Raw genomic sequence first — 18,007 nt, 5'->3', positions numbered from 1 at the left:
TTGTAAAACATTCTCATTAATATTAACAATTAATTTTTTGCCTAAAAATTAAAATTTTCATGAAATAGAAAAACTCGACTATGCAAATGAAGTTTGAAGTTCCTCTAAGTAAAATTTTTTGAAATACGAGCATTACTTAATTAAAAAAGTACCAGAAAAGAATAGCCAGGGACACACTTTACAATAAGACGTTTCTTTTGTTTTCACTCCTTTTATTTCTACACATTATTATAGTCAGTATATCACTCAAAATATATAATTTTATATATACCTAAATAAAAAAAAAATTAGTCCAACATGAACCTTAATTAAGTTATTTTAATAATGTCAGAGAAAAAAAAATTTCTGATTCTAAAAATATTATTTATAGAATTAAATATATATAGAAAAAAAGCCCCTAAGCCAAAATATCTAATAAAGTTCATGCTCAAAAAAAAAAAAAAAAAAAAAAAAAAAATGAGACACGAAATATTCTTAATTTAATATCTCCCACGTAGAAAAACGTGTCTTGCGCAATATGGTATTTTCATGAAAGTATTATTATTACTGGACGCAAAGGAATGTCATTTTTTTTTTCCCTCCCTCACATACTAGAAAATCTACGAAACGAGAAATTAAAGAGCTTAGCGAAATAACAGAGGCCGAAAAAATAAAATTGCAAAGTTTTCTGCAGAAAAAAAAATGGAAACTTGTATATGCTCACTTCCAACTTTGATTTGTCATTATAAACTTTTATATAATCCTCACAGAAATACACAAATAAAAAAAGAAATAATAATAAGAAACTTTCAAAAAAAAAAATTTTTTATGAAAATTCCATAAAATTTTTTTTTAAGAAGACAATATTTATATATATATATATTCTTAAATAATATTCAGAAATCAATTCTCAAGATGAATCACAATTGTTAAGTTTTTTGTTAATGATTTTATGAATAAAAGAACTTATAATTGTTAATGAATTTTGATATATATATAGAAATATAAATTATTTATGAAGATCAATGGCTTATCGACAATTCTCGCACCCAATGATGACAATAATAATAATAATAATAAATAATCCTGAGACATTATAAGAAGAATGGCATTAAAGAAATTCCGTGACTTTTGACCGAGATTTTAACCTGCTACCCTGTCACCAGCAGTACAATTGACCTATCCATATAACACTGCATTTGATGGAATTCAGCCCCCTCATGACCCAATATCCTGCTTCTAGTCTGACGAGACAATCCATTTGTCCATTATTCTTCCTTTTATTCCACTTTCACCATGTAAATTGAACTCTGGTGATTTTCGATTTTCTATTATTTTCGACATCAACTTTTATTTTCTTTTTTCAAATCCAGAAAAAAAAAATTCCATTTCAAGTTACTTTCTTTTTTGGGGGAATGTTACTAATTGACTTTTTTTTAAAAAAAGAATCATTTTTCAATTATTCCGAGAATATTCAAAAAAAATTTTTTTAAAGAATATATTAATATTAATTATTATTGAATCATTTCACTTTTTTAATTAATTTAAATTTATTATTTAATTAAATTAATATTATTTATTTATTTATTTAACATATAAACGGGCAGTGCCCTATCGTACAATCGTATTACTACATATAAGATGGTGAGAAAAAAATATTAAATGAAAATAACAAAAAAAAATAAAAAAAATATTAAGAATATTTCTCGAATATTTTTTTTATAAAAAAAAAAAATGAAAGTTTTTGAAGAAAAAATTTAGTTTTAAATATAATTTATTTATTTTTATTTAATTAAAATTAATATTAAAAATATTTCTCGAATATTTTTATATTTTGAAAAAAATGAAACAATTTTTCTATAAAAAAAAAATTATAAATATGTTTTAAAGAATAAAATTATATCGATAATTTATCATTTTTTGTAATCCATCTTTCAAAACAATATAAATGAAAAGAAAATTATCGTAATTTTCAAAGTTTTCAACCTGAAAATTGAGAACTGTTGACCTTTTGGTCAATCAGCCATCGAGAATTGAAAGTTGGGAAGTTTGAAATTTTAGTATAGTAATTGTTGGCAAAATCGATCAGTAAAGTTGAAGGGTTCGAAAGTAAAGTGCCGTTGTAATTAAAGGCATATTGCAAATTTCAACATGGTATGTAATGTTTGAAGGAACATACATATATATATATATATAAATCGTCTTTTTGGGACACGTGGGAAAACGTGTGTGTCTAGACCCCTAGAGCTTCCACAATAGAAGGTTGCAAATAGTCGTATACGAGAAAAAGGTTGGAAAGGAAGGCATGCTCCAAGTGTGGATTCGCTAGTTACGATCGATACGTCGTTTCTAGGTCAGGGTCTCGTTACACTCGCTACTCGCTTCTACTCAGGATACATACTCAAAACGACTTGAAAATTCATTTTTTTTTTTTAACTTAAACTTATAATTTTTATTCAAAATATTTTTCAAAAAAAAAAAAATTTTTAATTCATTTTTTAAAAATTCCCAACCATTCCACTTATAAGTTCAATTTGTAAAATCAATTTTTTCCCCACTATTTTGTGTCGAATGTTTTAATTCAATAATTTTCATTGCTGTAAAATATTAAAAAAAAAAAAAAACGAATATTTTGTAGCATTTTTTTTTTCAATATTGCAGCCATAATTAAAAAAATAATCAAGAAATAAAAACGGTGAACTAGAAAAAAAAACAAATATCAATTTAAAAAAAATTTACCAATTTTGCTAAATTGGCTTCTCAACAAATTTAGAAACTTTCGTTATTAATTTGAATATTTTTAATTGGATTGTTTTATACTTCAGTTATTTAAATCTAAAATTTTTATTGTTCTACCAAAAATAAAAATTCCTTCTAAATTGTTTTTTACGAATTTTAATTTTGCTGATCTTTTATAAAAAAGCGAATGAATTATTTTCTCACAAAAAAAAAAAAAATTTGTTTACCAAAGAATAGATGAGGCGTGAAAATCATTAGGGAATATGATTAGTGGTGTGCGACAACGAATATAAAATTCATGATGTTCAAAATAAGAGGGACAAATTTATATATATAAACTGTGCGATAAATGCAAAAGGATTCGATTATGATGATAAATAAGAGAAAATGTGGGTCACGAGAAAAGTGTCCGTCAATCCACACGCGCTATAAAAGCAAGCCTTGGCTTTTGACCGCACTAACAAACGACGGATCAGAGCGGAAGTAAAATTTTACACGAGATCCTTTTTTTTTTGACGCAAAGCCATTAATCAGATTCCACACCTTCGCCAATATTTTATGGATTCTTTCTTTAAATTTGTATTTTATTCTTTTTTTCACCGTTTATTTTGCAATGTAAAAAGAAATTGAAAAATTATTTAGTAAATCTAACGCACTTGAGTCTATTAAACAAAGCAAATGAAAAAATTTCTAGACAAAAAGCATTTTACATTACAAAAGAAAATGAGTAAATTAATGTTTAATTACAAAAAAAAGAACCACTTTATTTTACAAATTGAAGCAAATATAGAAGAGATTGTAGAGCCAAAATTCTTATTTAACTAGAAATTTAATTTTTAAAACAAAAAAAATATATATATATATATATATATTTTTTTTTTGAAATAACATTTGAAATTAATGTGAGAAAAACTTTTTTAACTACAATAATATGGGCTAAAATTAGAATTAAATTCGAGTAAACTATCGCAATGTTCATTAGAGCTAATCTATTTTAAACTATATGATCACATCAGTTACAGTATATATACTAAGTTTGAATGAAATAACCTCATTTATGGTTCATCCCGTAACATGTCAGATATATAATGAAACGACGAGACTTCTCTATATTACTGCTCTTAAAGTGCCCTTTCTATGAAAAGCGTTTCCTTTTACGTTTTCAGAAAAATATTAATTTTAACACGTTTTCAATTTTATGTTATATGCGAAGAATTTCTTCACAAGAACAAGGAGTTAATAAAAAATGATTTTAATTTTAATTTTTAATTTTAATTTAATTTTTAATTTTAAAATTAAGTTTTATTCAGAGCAAACTCAAGTATTTATTTCAGTCAAATTGTTTTAGTATCAGTATAGTAAAAGTCAGTATCAATCAGACAAGATATTAAAATATCTTGTAATTTTAATAGTAGTAAAAGTGAATGTCCTTTTAGTTTCAAAATTAAATTATATTTTCTATTTAGTAGAAAAAGTCCGTTTTAGCCAAATATTTGTTAAATTTTCGTAATTTATACTTAAGTAGTAAAATGATATTTTGGTCAGACAAATCTCAAAATATTACTGTCACAGTAGAAAAAGGCGATTTGAGTCAGACAAATTTAAAGTTCTAATATTAAAAATTCGTTTTCAGTCAGACAAAAGAGTATATTCTTTTAATTTTACTATCTGATAGACAAAATTTTCCAATTTTTCTCAAAAAAGAATGAAAAATTTTCTAAAATTCCCTATAACACAAGATAAAAAATAAAAAAATATTCGATTCGAAAGGTTACAGACTTTATTCGTGTCAACTCACTCTAATGGCTCGACCTTAATATGGGTGCGCACATTTTAACTCTCTCTAACTGTATTACTTCAAGAGCTTTCGTGCCTTCGAAAGAAAAATGAAAGCTTTCACCTCTACATTCTTATAATTATACACAATAATGGTAAGATTGTGAGATTTATACATACACACATACACACGAAAGTAAAATTAACAGTAACAAAAAATTATGTTATCAGTCAATCAGTATAAAAGTTTGCAATTTTTATATATCAAGTATTTTGAACCGGCAAATCAAGTCTATAAATAGTATTTTGTGTTTAAAAAAATAAAAATTTTAATTGAAATTCAAATTTTTTGAATATTTAAATAAATTATTTAATAAATCAAAAGCAAATTTGATTGAATATATATAGTATATCATAAAATATTAAGCCATTACAATGAAAACGTTCTTGAATTAAGCAATGACTTTTTATGTTTCTTTAGATAATGTAGTTCTTTAGTCAATAAAAACGACACTTATAGTATGTTTTATAGTTCATTCACTTGCGACATTTCATGAAAGTTACAGAGCCTGCTTTATCAAATTATGTGTAAAGATTTATACAGTTATGTGAAAATTTAATTTACAAATACAGTTCAATAAAAGTCAATTTTTCAAATATTACTTTATTCAACAATATAATTAAAATTTTAAATTAAATTAATTATTTCAATCAAAATTTTTGTTAATACATCTATAAATATTACTTTAATTCAAGTAAACTATATATTCGAATTTCTATATTTGAAACAAAAAAAAAACTATTTAATTGACTGGATAATTATTTGATAAAAAAAAATTTAATTAAATTAAATAATTTTCTTCCATTGTGAAAAAATTTGTAACAACAATTTTACTTAAAAAACAATACGAATTCCAAATTTCCTTAATTCCTTCCTAATTTCCCTAAATCAGTAATTTTTGTTATAAATCACTTTTTTAATATTACCTATAAAGAAATAGCAGACGTCAAAATAAATTCAAGAATATGAGATCAAAATATTAAATTAAAAATATCGTAAATAATTTTTTTCATTCAGTTATATAATTTCTCTCAGTAACTCTAATAAAATTCGATAGAAAAAAAATTTCATTAATTCTTTTCAAACTTTATATGGCGTATCCAAAAAGTTGATTCAAGTTAGGAAAACTTTAATGACGAACTTATTTTCTCCTTGTAAGTACATCGGCAGAAATTGATTAATAAATTTTACCCGTATATATATATATATATATACGAACTTTATCGATTTAGAGAGTAAAAAGTGTCAAAATACGAGATTTTTATATATTATATACCTATATATATATATATATATATATATATATATATATATATATATATATATGCGAAATTCTAAATTTTGAAAGAAAATTTTATGAAAAATTATTAATAAAAATTTGAAACTTTTTCGAACCTTTCGATATTTATAAACTTTTTGCAAAGTTTTGACTTTCCTACAAGTTATTGTTAAGTTAGTAAAAAAATAATAAATAATATTTTCGGTGCCCATCAATTTTCCATAAAAATTATTAATTAGAATTTTTATTTTAAAGTATATATTTTTATTAAAAGTAATTTTTTTTTAGACGAATTTTTACATAATAAAATTTTTAGCTATCGAATTTTTGTTTGGCAGAATGTTTATTTTACAATCATTTTCTTTACATGACTTTTTATTTAATAGAATTTTAATTTAACAGAATTCTCATTCAATCGAAATTCCCGATTCAAATTTTTAAATTACAGAAATTCCAATTAACCAAATTTTTATTTATACGAATTTTCATTTGTCCCAAATTACAAATAAGGCCGAAGAGAAACAATTGAAAAAAAAAAATTTCGGCGCAATTTTTAAAATTGACCAATCACGATTTTCTTAATAATTTCTAATTTATTAATTGCGCCAAAATCTTTCTATTTATTCTTTATTCGGCCATTAGTAATTTAGGACAAATAAAAATTAGGCGTCGTAAAAATTTCGTACAAATTAAAATTCGTCGATTTTGAAATTCGTATCACATAAAATTCTGCTAAATAAAAATTCTCGTAAACAAAATTTCATGTAAATTTATAATGATTATGAAATAAAAATTCTGTCAAACAAAATTTCGGTAGCTAAAAATTTTGTTAAATAAAAATTCTCATAAATAATAGAAATTCAACTCTCTAAATCTGAATCAGTAGAGAAATTTTATTAATTCAATCAGTACTTTTCATTTTAACTGAAGTTTCAGTTATTTTTTGAAATTCACTAATATAATTAGTGAATATGCAAGCAATAGAAAATAACTTATGTAAATCAGTAATTTGTACATAACATAACTTTTAAAAGTAACTATTAAATCAGTAGATTTTGTGGCCGCCGCCATATATTTATATTACTAATTCAATCAGTAATTGATATTTTACAAATTGAATCAGTAAATTTCTACTAATTGTCAGTTGCTCAATTCTCGCTATATGGCAATTAGTAGATTTCTACTTCTAATCAGTAAAATATGACTGATTCAAATTTAGAGAGTACAAAATGCAAATTCAAAGAAAAATTAATAATTATTATTATTATAAAATTCTTTAAAATGAAAATTATTAATGATTTTTATGGGATAATTATTTGGCACATATTTTTAGATATAGAGAATTCTTTGCTGGTAACAATTGTAAGTCGCTCCATTAGAAATTTTCTTTTTGAGATATTGTTCTCGAGAGAGAGAGAGAAAAAACAAAAATAGAGAATTGGCGAAAAAAAAGAAGCGCGAGCGCGAGCTTTTATCTTATAGCATCGAGTACAAGGCGCATTTTTATTTATATATATATCACATACACACAGGCAGTTAAAAAAAAAGAGCTTTTGTATTAGGCGTGCTGACGAGCAAGCAGCAAGCGCGCAAAGCAAAAGCCAGCAGTGGCAGCATTCATACATAAAAGCAAGCAAGCCAAAAGCGAGAGAGTGATAGAGTGTGGAAGATATACCGGCTCGGGACTGACCGTCGTGGAGAGGATCGATTGTGTGGATCATGAGTTGGAGTAGACCATGCCTGAATTTGGCGTGACTATGCGTCGAACCACTGTGACTGCCACTTTGATCATGGCCACTATTGCTTCCACCTCTGCTGGTCCCAACACCAACACCACTGCTGCAACCCGCTTCCGCTGCCGCAGGTAAACCGCTACTTCCGCACGCACCAGAAACGCCACCCACACTTGTTTCGCTGCTGTTCGTTGCATTCGGATGCTGCTGAAACAACATTCAACATTACTTTCACCGACCAATAAATTCAATACATATTTATGTTTCAAAACAACATTTTTTTTTAATTATATACAAATTAAAAACAAAATTTTTAATTATATTTCCATTAAATTACCAATAACAACATTTCATTACAATTTTAGAAATATGAAAATAAAATATCAAAAAAAATTACAAGATATAGATAATTTCAAAATAACTTTAAAATAATATTAAAGAGACAAAATACATGTATTTAATTAATTACACTAAAAAAATAATTTATTTTATTCAAATAATCGATTAGTTAACTATTATCACAAAAACAAAATCTTTACCTGGAATAGCGATAAGTTTCACTGGAACAGCGATATACTTTACTAAAACAGCGAAAGTTTTCGCTATTCTAGAGAAACATATTGCTGTTTCAAATAAAGATTTTTAAATATTTATTTGTTTTAAGTAATTATTATTTGAGATGGTGTTCATTTCAAATACAGAAATTGTTGGTCCAAATACAAATTATTTGGTTCAAGAAAATATTTGTTTGGTTCTAGTAAATATTTATTTGATTCAAGTAAATATTTATTTGATAATAGTCAAGTAACAGATTATTTTTATTTAATTTTTTCTTCAGTGTACTAAATCATTTTTTTTTTTTTTGGTTCAGTAAAATAGTAAGTATCTAGAATAGAGGGAGATAGGAATTTCACTAATATCAAGATACGTTTTGTATGACTAAAACTTACTTTTACTACTGATACTAATATCACAATGAATTAATCTGACTATATTTTACTACTTACGCACCAGAATTGAAAGAATTTAAACCGTTTCGTCAAACTAAAAAACTGATTTCCACTACTGCTACGAAAAAAAATTACACAGTCTGACTGCAACTTATTTTTACTACTGAAACTAATGTCACAAGAATTAGAAAAAATTTTCTACTAAATCTTTAATTAACTACTCTCTAATTTTGAATTAGTAAAAATTTTTAACTAATTTAAATTAGTGCCTCACTTTTTGCTTTTAACTTAGAATTTAATTAATTAATAGTAAAAAAATTAAACTAACGAATTAGTAAAAACTAATTCAGTAGCAAAAAGTCAGTCACTAATTAAAATTAGTTAATTTTTAATAATTCAAATTTAGAGAGTATTTACATCAGAATTATGAGAATATAAATATTTTTGCCTCACGAAAAACTGACATTGAACTGAAAATAATTTTGTCTGGACAAAACTATCTTTTACTACTGATATACTAATATCAAAAGAATTTTTAAAAAGTCGTCCGATTAAAACTGTATTTTATTACTTATAATTATAATGCTGATGATACCAAAATTTGAAGAAATTAAAACATATTTCTATGATTTTTACCACTGACACTACTGAAGGAAATCAAACTGTCTGACTAAAACTCATTTTTACTACTTATATGTACCAGAACAACAAAAATTTTAATTTTCTCTAAATTAAACGAACGTTTTCAACTATTGTCAAACATAAAATAAGTAGAATTTTAACACACATTTACCTTTATATCAAAATTTTAAAAATAATTTGTCTGACTAAATGTTTATTTTACTTTCTAATTAGAATTGTGAGAATTTAAATTCATTTGACTAAAACCGTTTTTACTACTGAAAACGAAATTAACAAATATTTTTTAAATATTATAACTCCACTGAAAAAAAAATTTATTTGATTCAAATAATCCGTTACTTGACTATTATCAAATAAATATTTAATTCCTTTATTTCATTATTTGTATATTAAATAATTATTATTAGAATCAATTAAATTGTATTTGTTTCAAATGTAGAAATTATTTGTTCAAATAAAATTTAATTAATTCAAAAATTTTTTAATTAATTTTAATAAAAATTATTTGGTTCAAGTAAATATTTATTTGATAATAGTCAACTACTCTCTAAATCTGAATTAGTAAAAATGTTTACTAATTTAAATTAGTGACTCACTTTTTGCTTCTGAATTAGTAAAATTTAACTAATTATTAGTAACTTTTACTAACAATTAGTAAAATTTAACTAATTCTAAAGCAAAAAGTAAGTCACTAATTCAAAATTAGTAAACATTTTTACTAATTCAGATTTAGAGAGTATAACAAATAATTTTCCTCTACACGAAAATTTCTATTAAACTAATTAATTTCATTTCAAAACATCTAGAACATAGAATAAAATTTGTTTCAGTGGAATTTTTTAATATAATTTTTTAAATTATAATTATTCATTTTTCAAAAAGAAAAATTTAATTATTTTTAGCAAACTACTGCATTAGTTACATAAATGTAACAAGATACGGAACTAAAAAGGAAGTTTCTAAAAGTATGATTTTTCCTTTTTAAAATTTTCTTTTTGTAAAGAAAGAATCATTACTATTTACAAGCGCCCTTGGCGGTTTCTGCGCCTCTTTTGTCTCTTCTCAGCTCTTAGTGTCGTATCTAGTCCATTTGTACATTGCACAAGATTCGCAAAAGTATAATGTCACCTCTTTAGTGAGACAGTTTTCAGATAAATGAAAAAAAAGAGACTTGTATAAAAACTTGATCATTTTTACACAAAAGAATTCTATTTATTATCGAAAATTGACAGCAATAAACAAAAAAAAATAAAAAGGACAAATATCCCTTTAAAAAAATGTATTTATAATCTTAATTATTTGTCATTAAAATATTTATTTAAAAAATATATTAAATTTAAAAATAATCTAGAATAATTACAAAGAAATTTCCGCACTAGAAAATAAATATAATTTTATAAATTAAACAAAATAAAAGTATAATTTTAAATTTGTCTACATATGTAAAGTTCATTTTTATGATAATTGAAAAAGTATTTTTAATTTTAATTTGAATAATCCGCACAGTCAGCGAGTGAAACTTTCGCATCTAATTATATTTAAAGTTTGTTATAAAATAAATGAAGCAGGTAGTTGATGCAACTTTTTTTTCCTTTGACATTATACATACAACAACAACAAAAAAAAAGTTTAAATATAAAAGAAAAAAAAATTTATTGTGTCAATAAACTTTGGAAATTGTTTGGAAGCTGAAATATTCTAATAACGAGGGGGAGATGCTCGAAACTGTTATTAAAAGGTTAGTGAACTTTCTAATTAGCAAGGAGCTTGTTGACTGTTCTCAGAAGCCCTAACTCGAGGCTACACAATGAAGTTTCCATTAACTCGCTTAATTCGATGACAAAAATTATTTATTAAAAAATAAAGAAAAAGATTTTTTTTTAAATATATAAACATCTATTTCATATCTCAATAAACTATACTGGAAAAAAAATTTAGTTGATTCAAATACTCAATTACTTGATTATTATCAAATAAATATTTACATGAACCCAATTATCTTTAATTGAATTTAATAAATTTTATTTGAACCAATAATTTCTGTATTTGAAATAATTAGAATTAATTCAAATAATAATTATTCAATACAAATTAATATTTATTTGATAATAGCCAAGTAATCGATTATTTGAATCAAATAATTCTTTTTTCAGTGTATAGTAATTTTATTAAAAAATCAACATTTGTTATATAATTTTTTGGTAAAAAGTAAAAAAAAATATTTTTTTCATATAATGTAATAAATTATCGAAAATACGTATATAAAGTCTGACATAAACTGACTTCTACTACTGCGTTTAAGAGCTGCCGTTTTATTTCTATTAGTCTGACGTAAATCGATTTGTACTACTGAATTTAAGACGTAATAACTTTTAATGTGACAAATATATCACATATTAACTATCTATTATCTGTTATATATATATAGTACAAGGATGGCATTTAAATTTGTCGAATGTATTTAATAAAATTATTCAATAGTTATAATATCTAATATTATTATTATTATTTTAAAAAATAATTACTTCTTTTAACAGAAAATTAATTATATACGTATATATTTTCTATAAAAAATCTATCTCGAAAAAAAGTTTTCATCTATTGTTAAATTTTGCTGACTGAGTCCTATATTAATTCTTATTTATTCTTATATTCGGAATCTTAATAATTTGATAACACGAAGCCAAAGGTTTTAAGCAAAAAAAATATATATATATATATATTCTGGGTCGAGTGTCAGAAGTGCAAACGTCGTCACAAGCAATTCCTATAACTCTGTGTGCTTCTGACGAGCTTTGTCGGAAAACTGGCAAAAGTTTTAAACCTCATACTTTTAAGTATCAAGAAATTCAGATATATTGAAAATATCTATATTCACTTTACAATATTAAATCAAATATTACATTTAATATTTATAAATTTTCCGTTTAAAAATATAAACTAAAAATATTTTAATAAATTGGTTTTTGCCATTCTATTTTTAATTATAGTTATTTAGAGATGAAATAAAACTTTTCACATAAAGAAACGTATAATATTCTAACTATTTGAAAATATATCCTATAACATTTTAAATAGTTATCTATCTTTTAAAATAATGTTTTAGTGAAAAAATGTATAAATTTTTAAAATACAATTAGAATTAGATTGTTCGATATCTATATATACATGACGAAAACTATAAAGAAAAAGGAGTGAAAAAAAGGGGGAAAAAAAAAAATTTTAAGCCTGAAGCTACTAACAGGCATAGTACTCGTGTGTGAAACCGAGCGCAGGTAAGCCGCTTATACCTCAGCCCTTACACACAATATTTTAACCTTTAATTTTTTTCACATCCATTTTATACACTTAAACGACTCTTTAACTATAAAAAAAAATTTCTCATCAATTAAGTTTTAGCCTTCTTTTCATGGGAATAACTATAAAATGTATTGTTAGTCAGGAAACACCGATTAATTCATTATTTAAAAAAGAAGTACATAAAATAAATATAAGTAAATAAATAAATATAAATGAATATTATTTAATGTAATATAATATATAATTTAATATAATATAATATTATTTAATGAATAAAAAGACCTTTATCTAAAAATAAATATACAATATTATACAAAATTTGATTATAGTGAATGAAATAATCTTTAATTACATATACTAAACCGCTGTAATGTACTATTCTGTTAATGTAAAATTTATTGAACTGCATTACAATAAAACGGCTAACGATGACCACAAACTTTTTATAACCACGATACCAAATATATATATAGTTCTATTAAATAAAAAAAATGTATAAAAACTAAAGAGTCTGAAATCAAACTAATAAACGATATCGAATAATAAAATTCAAATATTTTGTATTGGAACAATAATAATTTAAAAGATATTTTATACTATAAAAGATATATTAAACATATATATATTGAAAATCAATAATTTAGGACTCGTTAAGTATTACGTAAGCATAGTAGAAAGGGATTCTTTATTTACTTACAATATTTTTTACACTCTACAATAAGTAGAAAAATTACAAGAATATTGGTCTGAATAAAATTTACTTTTACAATTGTAAGAATTTTGTCTGACTACAATTTACTCTTACTAATGATATATAATGATTCTTATATTATATATAAAAATTTATAGATTTATCTGAAAATTATTGACTTTTACTATTTTTATTAAATTTACAGAAGTTGGGAAAAAAAATTTAATTGTAAAATACTTTTACTACTGATAATAAAATTTATACGAATTAAAACTGTTTTGTCTGTGTAAAAATTACTTTTAATACTGGGAAGGAAAATTTACTTCTATTTTAATACTTAATTCATTTTTAAACTTACGTAATATTTAAATAGACCAAATTTTTTAAATTTAATTTCTTACTCTTATTAATTGTATCTATAATTTTCAAATGAAATATTTATTAACTTATTTCATAGTAAATTAATAAAGATTATATAACCTATCAGAGCGAATGTATATGATTTTTAAAATATGGTAAATATTTACAATAAAAGAAAAAAACATGAAACATATTTTTAGAGTCAAAATTAATTAAGCTAAGAAGTATATATATATATATATATATATATATATATATATAAATTTGAAGGAGAAGAGATTTTTACCATGTTTTTTCGGCAGCAGATTGAATGTTACTGAAAGTGAAGTAGAAAAAAAAATTCTCTCGAAATTATAAACGACTAGTAGTGGATACCGACTCTCGAGTCAAAGATAAGCACGATTTAAAGTAAACCTCAGGAAGCAATTTGTATAATTAAAACCGTACAACGTCGAATCACGTCGAATTATGACAAAGAGCTTTACACTTGTATGAACTCGCGGTTATTCATAGTGCCACGTTCAAGGAAACAATTTTTAAAAACCTTCGGCTAAAATAATTGAAAAATCGTGCGTCACAAATTCATACATTTTACATTTGTGAAATATTACTTTTTTTTAAAAAAAAGTAATTTTTGTACAACAGTTAAGGAGAATTTAATATTTTGCTAATTTATTTTTATTTTTACTTTATTATTACTAATAATTTATTATTTATGGCAGTGGTATTGAAATTAAATCGATATAATAATAAATTAATATATATATATATATATATATATATATATATATGATTGTGAGAATACAGTCACATATATATTATTTACTCACTACAATGGGCGGGATAATAAAGAAATTCCTAATGCAATAGTAAAGTCGCGCATATGTTACGAATAATAATCGTAGTCTATAATTACGCGCTCTAATTACATGCTTCGGTTTCACACATTTCATTAAAAGTAACGCAGAATCAATAAACATTTTCATTTAGAGTATTAATTAAAATTCTACGATATGTAATAAAAACCGCCTTAATATTCTTTAAGTATCATACATCACTGTAATTTTATTTTCACAAATTCAATCCATTCTTTATTTTTGTTTTATCAACAAAACTCATTTTTATAATTCAAAAATTATTTTAACCAATACAATATTTATAATTACCAAATTTCTTTTTAATTAAATTTTCCTTCCATATAAAATTTCTACTTTATCATATTTTTAACACAATTTCTACTTTTTTAAATATCTACAATGAAAAAAAAAATTTTTATTTGATTCAAATAATCGGTTGACTAATTATCAAAGAAATACTTCATTGTATTAAATAAATAAATTAATAATTATTAATTATTTAATAAATATAAATTAAATAGTATATTTGTTTCAAATACAGAAATTATTGATTCAAATACAATTTATTTAATTCAAATAAAAATTATATGGTTCACGTAAATATTTATATAGTCAAGTATAAGCGATTATACTTGAATCAAATAAATTTTTTTTCAGTGTATTCTGCTTAATGTAAATTTAGTTACATAAAAATTCTATATTAACTGAAAATTTAGTGCAATGAAATTTGTACCTTTTAAAATTAAGCTATACACCAAGAGAAATGTTTTATTTGAACCAAATAAATATTTATTAAGCTGTGTGACAAATATACCATTTTTCTGGATGTAGAACTTTGATATAAAATTAAAAAATTTTAATATCAGCAACCTTTTGCAAAAAGAGTCTAATATTTAAAGCGAGTACTTTTAATTAGTTTTCATTTTCAAACAATTTAAAATAACGTTTGTTTTTGCAAATTTTAAACTTTTTAAAAATATGCGAGCATTTAAAAAAAAAAATTTTGAAACAAAAATTCCGAATTGAAATTTTATATTTTCTATATATATATACAATATGTTTATACTGAGAGTCAAGCATGCGTGATGAGATCCACTTTTCTCGCTCTGATGACGTCAAAACATACATATACGCTGTTTAATGAGTTTAGATTGTGTTCACGAAGCTTTTATGCCAATATTTAAACTTTCTTCTATAAATATAAATGCGCGTTGTTCTACATATTTAACGCGTTTACTTCCATATTAATCGCTAACGGAAATATTACGATTCATTTTTTTTTTTTTTTGTATAATACACTACTTCATGTGTAAGCATGAGATGAATAACGATTTGACCTTAGTTTCAGAATTTTTGCAATCCATGCATCATTATTCTTTTATCTCGCGTTTTAATAAGCAAAAAAACGTGTTTTTTCAAATTTCATGAATTTTCCATTTATTTACATTTATTACAAATATTCCGGTAAAACGCTCCATTTATATATTTTCAATACATATATATATATATATATATATATATATATATAAATATTTAAAATAGAAAAGATTTTTGAAAATAAAATATTTTTGTAAAATTTACAAAAATATTTTATTTTTAAATAATTTTTTTTATATTTTTTTAAAAAAGGTTGCAAATAAATGTAGTTAAAAAAATTTACATCTCTTTTTTTTAATGAAAATTTTTGTTTAGACATAAAGAAAGTTTAGAAGATGATGGAAAAACATTAAAAAAAAAAAAAAAAAAACCTCAATTGAATAGTCATTATTAAGCAAAAAATTGTGAGTCTATCGTTGTTGGCAATATTTCAAAAGTACTCTGTTAGTAAAATGTAACAAGTATGCCGAGAGGGATTCGTTCAAGTCTCTTTTCCTCACATCCGAACAATGGACCAGTTATACTCGATTCTCGGTGACATCTTTTGCGCCAGGTTGCCGAATCAAGGCCACCTTAAGGATGGCCTTGCTCTCTATTTTATTCAACTTTTTTAAAACTCATCGCGCAAGAAAAAAACGTCGATTCCGCAAATTCTCGTTGAATTTTCTTTTCTTTCTTTCTTTTTTTTTTTTTTTCTTTTTTTTGCTGAACTCGCAATTTTATGGCAAAAACCAACTTTCCAATATACTGATTTGTCACTACTATAAAGGGAAAATAAATGTAATTTATGTGTTTTCTCTTCAGCTTATCAAATATGACAAATCTTTATATTATATAAATAATTAAATAATTTAAATTTAATTATAAAATTATAATTCATAAAATATAAATATATTGTAGTTTTTTGTAAAAAATATTTTTTTCAAATAGTGTGATAATAATTAAAATTTTGTCTAAAAGTTAAATGTATTTTACTGTTTATAATAAATATAATCATTTAAGTTAATTTTATCCGTCAACACTTTTTTTTATTGCAAAAGCAAAGCAATGACGCCTCTGTTCTTTATGTTCAAACACTTGCGAACAGTGTTAACCAAGCTGTGTTGGACAAAAACGTTTGAGTATCTTTCCGCCTACTCTTTCGAGAGCGCTTCCGTCTACAGAACGACAAAAAAAAAAAAAAAAAAAAAAAAAAAAGAAGAGAATATCCTATCTCAATTACAAACGGAAGCTTCCCACTGAACCAGTTTTATTTCATCTCTAAAAATATCGAATCTACTCGAATTCAATATTATTTCACAAAATCCATTAAATATTCAGAATTATTATCAATATATATAATATATAAAGCTATAGATCCAATTAAAATATACAATTAAATTATTTTTTACTATAATAAGCAATTAAAAAATAATTAGAAAAATGAATATTTTTTAATAATAATTAATTTAATAAAAATTTGTAAAATAGTTTTTCTTTTTTATCATTATTATTTTTTAATACAAAATCTTTTTTTTTTAAAACAGTTTTTCATCAGTTTTGATTTTTAAATTTCTATAAAAAAAACTCTATTATAAAGACTATTAAAATTCTAAACATATTGTGAGTCAGGAAATTGAATAACAAGAAAAGTCGTGGATTACGAATATTTTCCTTGCTACATCTGCTACTTTTCTGACTGTATAAAATAATGTATTTGTGAAAATGTCTATATCCTCTATATATATATACACGTTAAAACATCTGTTTTTCAAATGTCGAATGGAATTTATATTTGACAGAAAATCTTTACAATACTCCATTTATCTGATTATTATTAATATCATAAAATAATTATTTTTTTCAAATTATTTTTTATATTCTAATATAAATAACCTCTTTTTTATATACATATCCAATATTCCAAGTCAAACAAATAAAAGGGTTACCCATCTAAATTCCCAACGCCTCTAAAGTTGCTTAACCCCGACGATTATACATAATCAATTACGACTTAAATAATTAAATTTTTTCATAATTACAACTATATAATCACTATGATAAAAACAAAAAATAGTTACAAAAAATATTTTTTGTCATAAAATTAAAAAAAATAGAATTTTATTATCAAATTCAAAAAAGTATTCTCTCTAAATCTGAATTAGTAAAAATGTTTACTAATTTGAATTAGTGACTCACTTTTTGCTTTATAATTAGTTAAATTTTACTAATTGTCAGTAACTTTTACTAACAATTAGTAAAATTTAACTAATTCAGAAGCAAA

At 23.3% G+C, this 18,007-nt stretch overlaps 1 protein-coding gene across 6 annotated transcripts in view; it reads right to left on the bottom strand.

Annotated features, from left to right (window-relative positions):
* Window positions 1-18,007, bottom strand: part of LOC127289919 (sodium/potassium/calcium exchanger Nckx30C) — a 57,448-nt gene that overhangs the window by 26,532 nt on the left and 12,909 nt on the right. For 2 of the 6 annotated variants that reach the window (XM_051318192.1, XM_051318196.1), the window contains one exon: window positions 7,510-7,774. In XM_051318192.1, coding sequence (XP_051174149.1) covers window positions 7,510-7,774 — 265 coding nt within the window. The remainder of the gene's footprint in view (window positions 1-7,509; window positions 7,775-18,007) is intronic. The other 4 variants (XM_051318193.1, XM_051318197.1, XM_051318194.1 and 1 more) reach the window with 3 other exon arrangements.

Source organism: Leptopilina boulardi, unplaced genomic scaffold (assembly GCF_019393585.1).
Source record: "Leptopilina boulardi isolate dan_hultmark-lab unplaced genomic scaffold, ZJU_Lbou_2.1 LbouV2_51, whole genome shotgun sequence".
Classification (NCBI taxonomy): domain Eukaryota; kingdom Metazoa; phylum Arthropoda; class Insecta; order Hymenoptera; family Figitidae; genus Leptopilina; species Leptopilina boulardi.
Note: the sequence above shows the minus strand (reverse complement) of the source record. Positions and strands in the feature narration are given on the sequence as shown.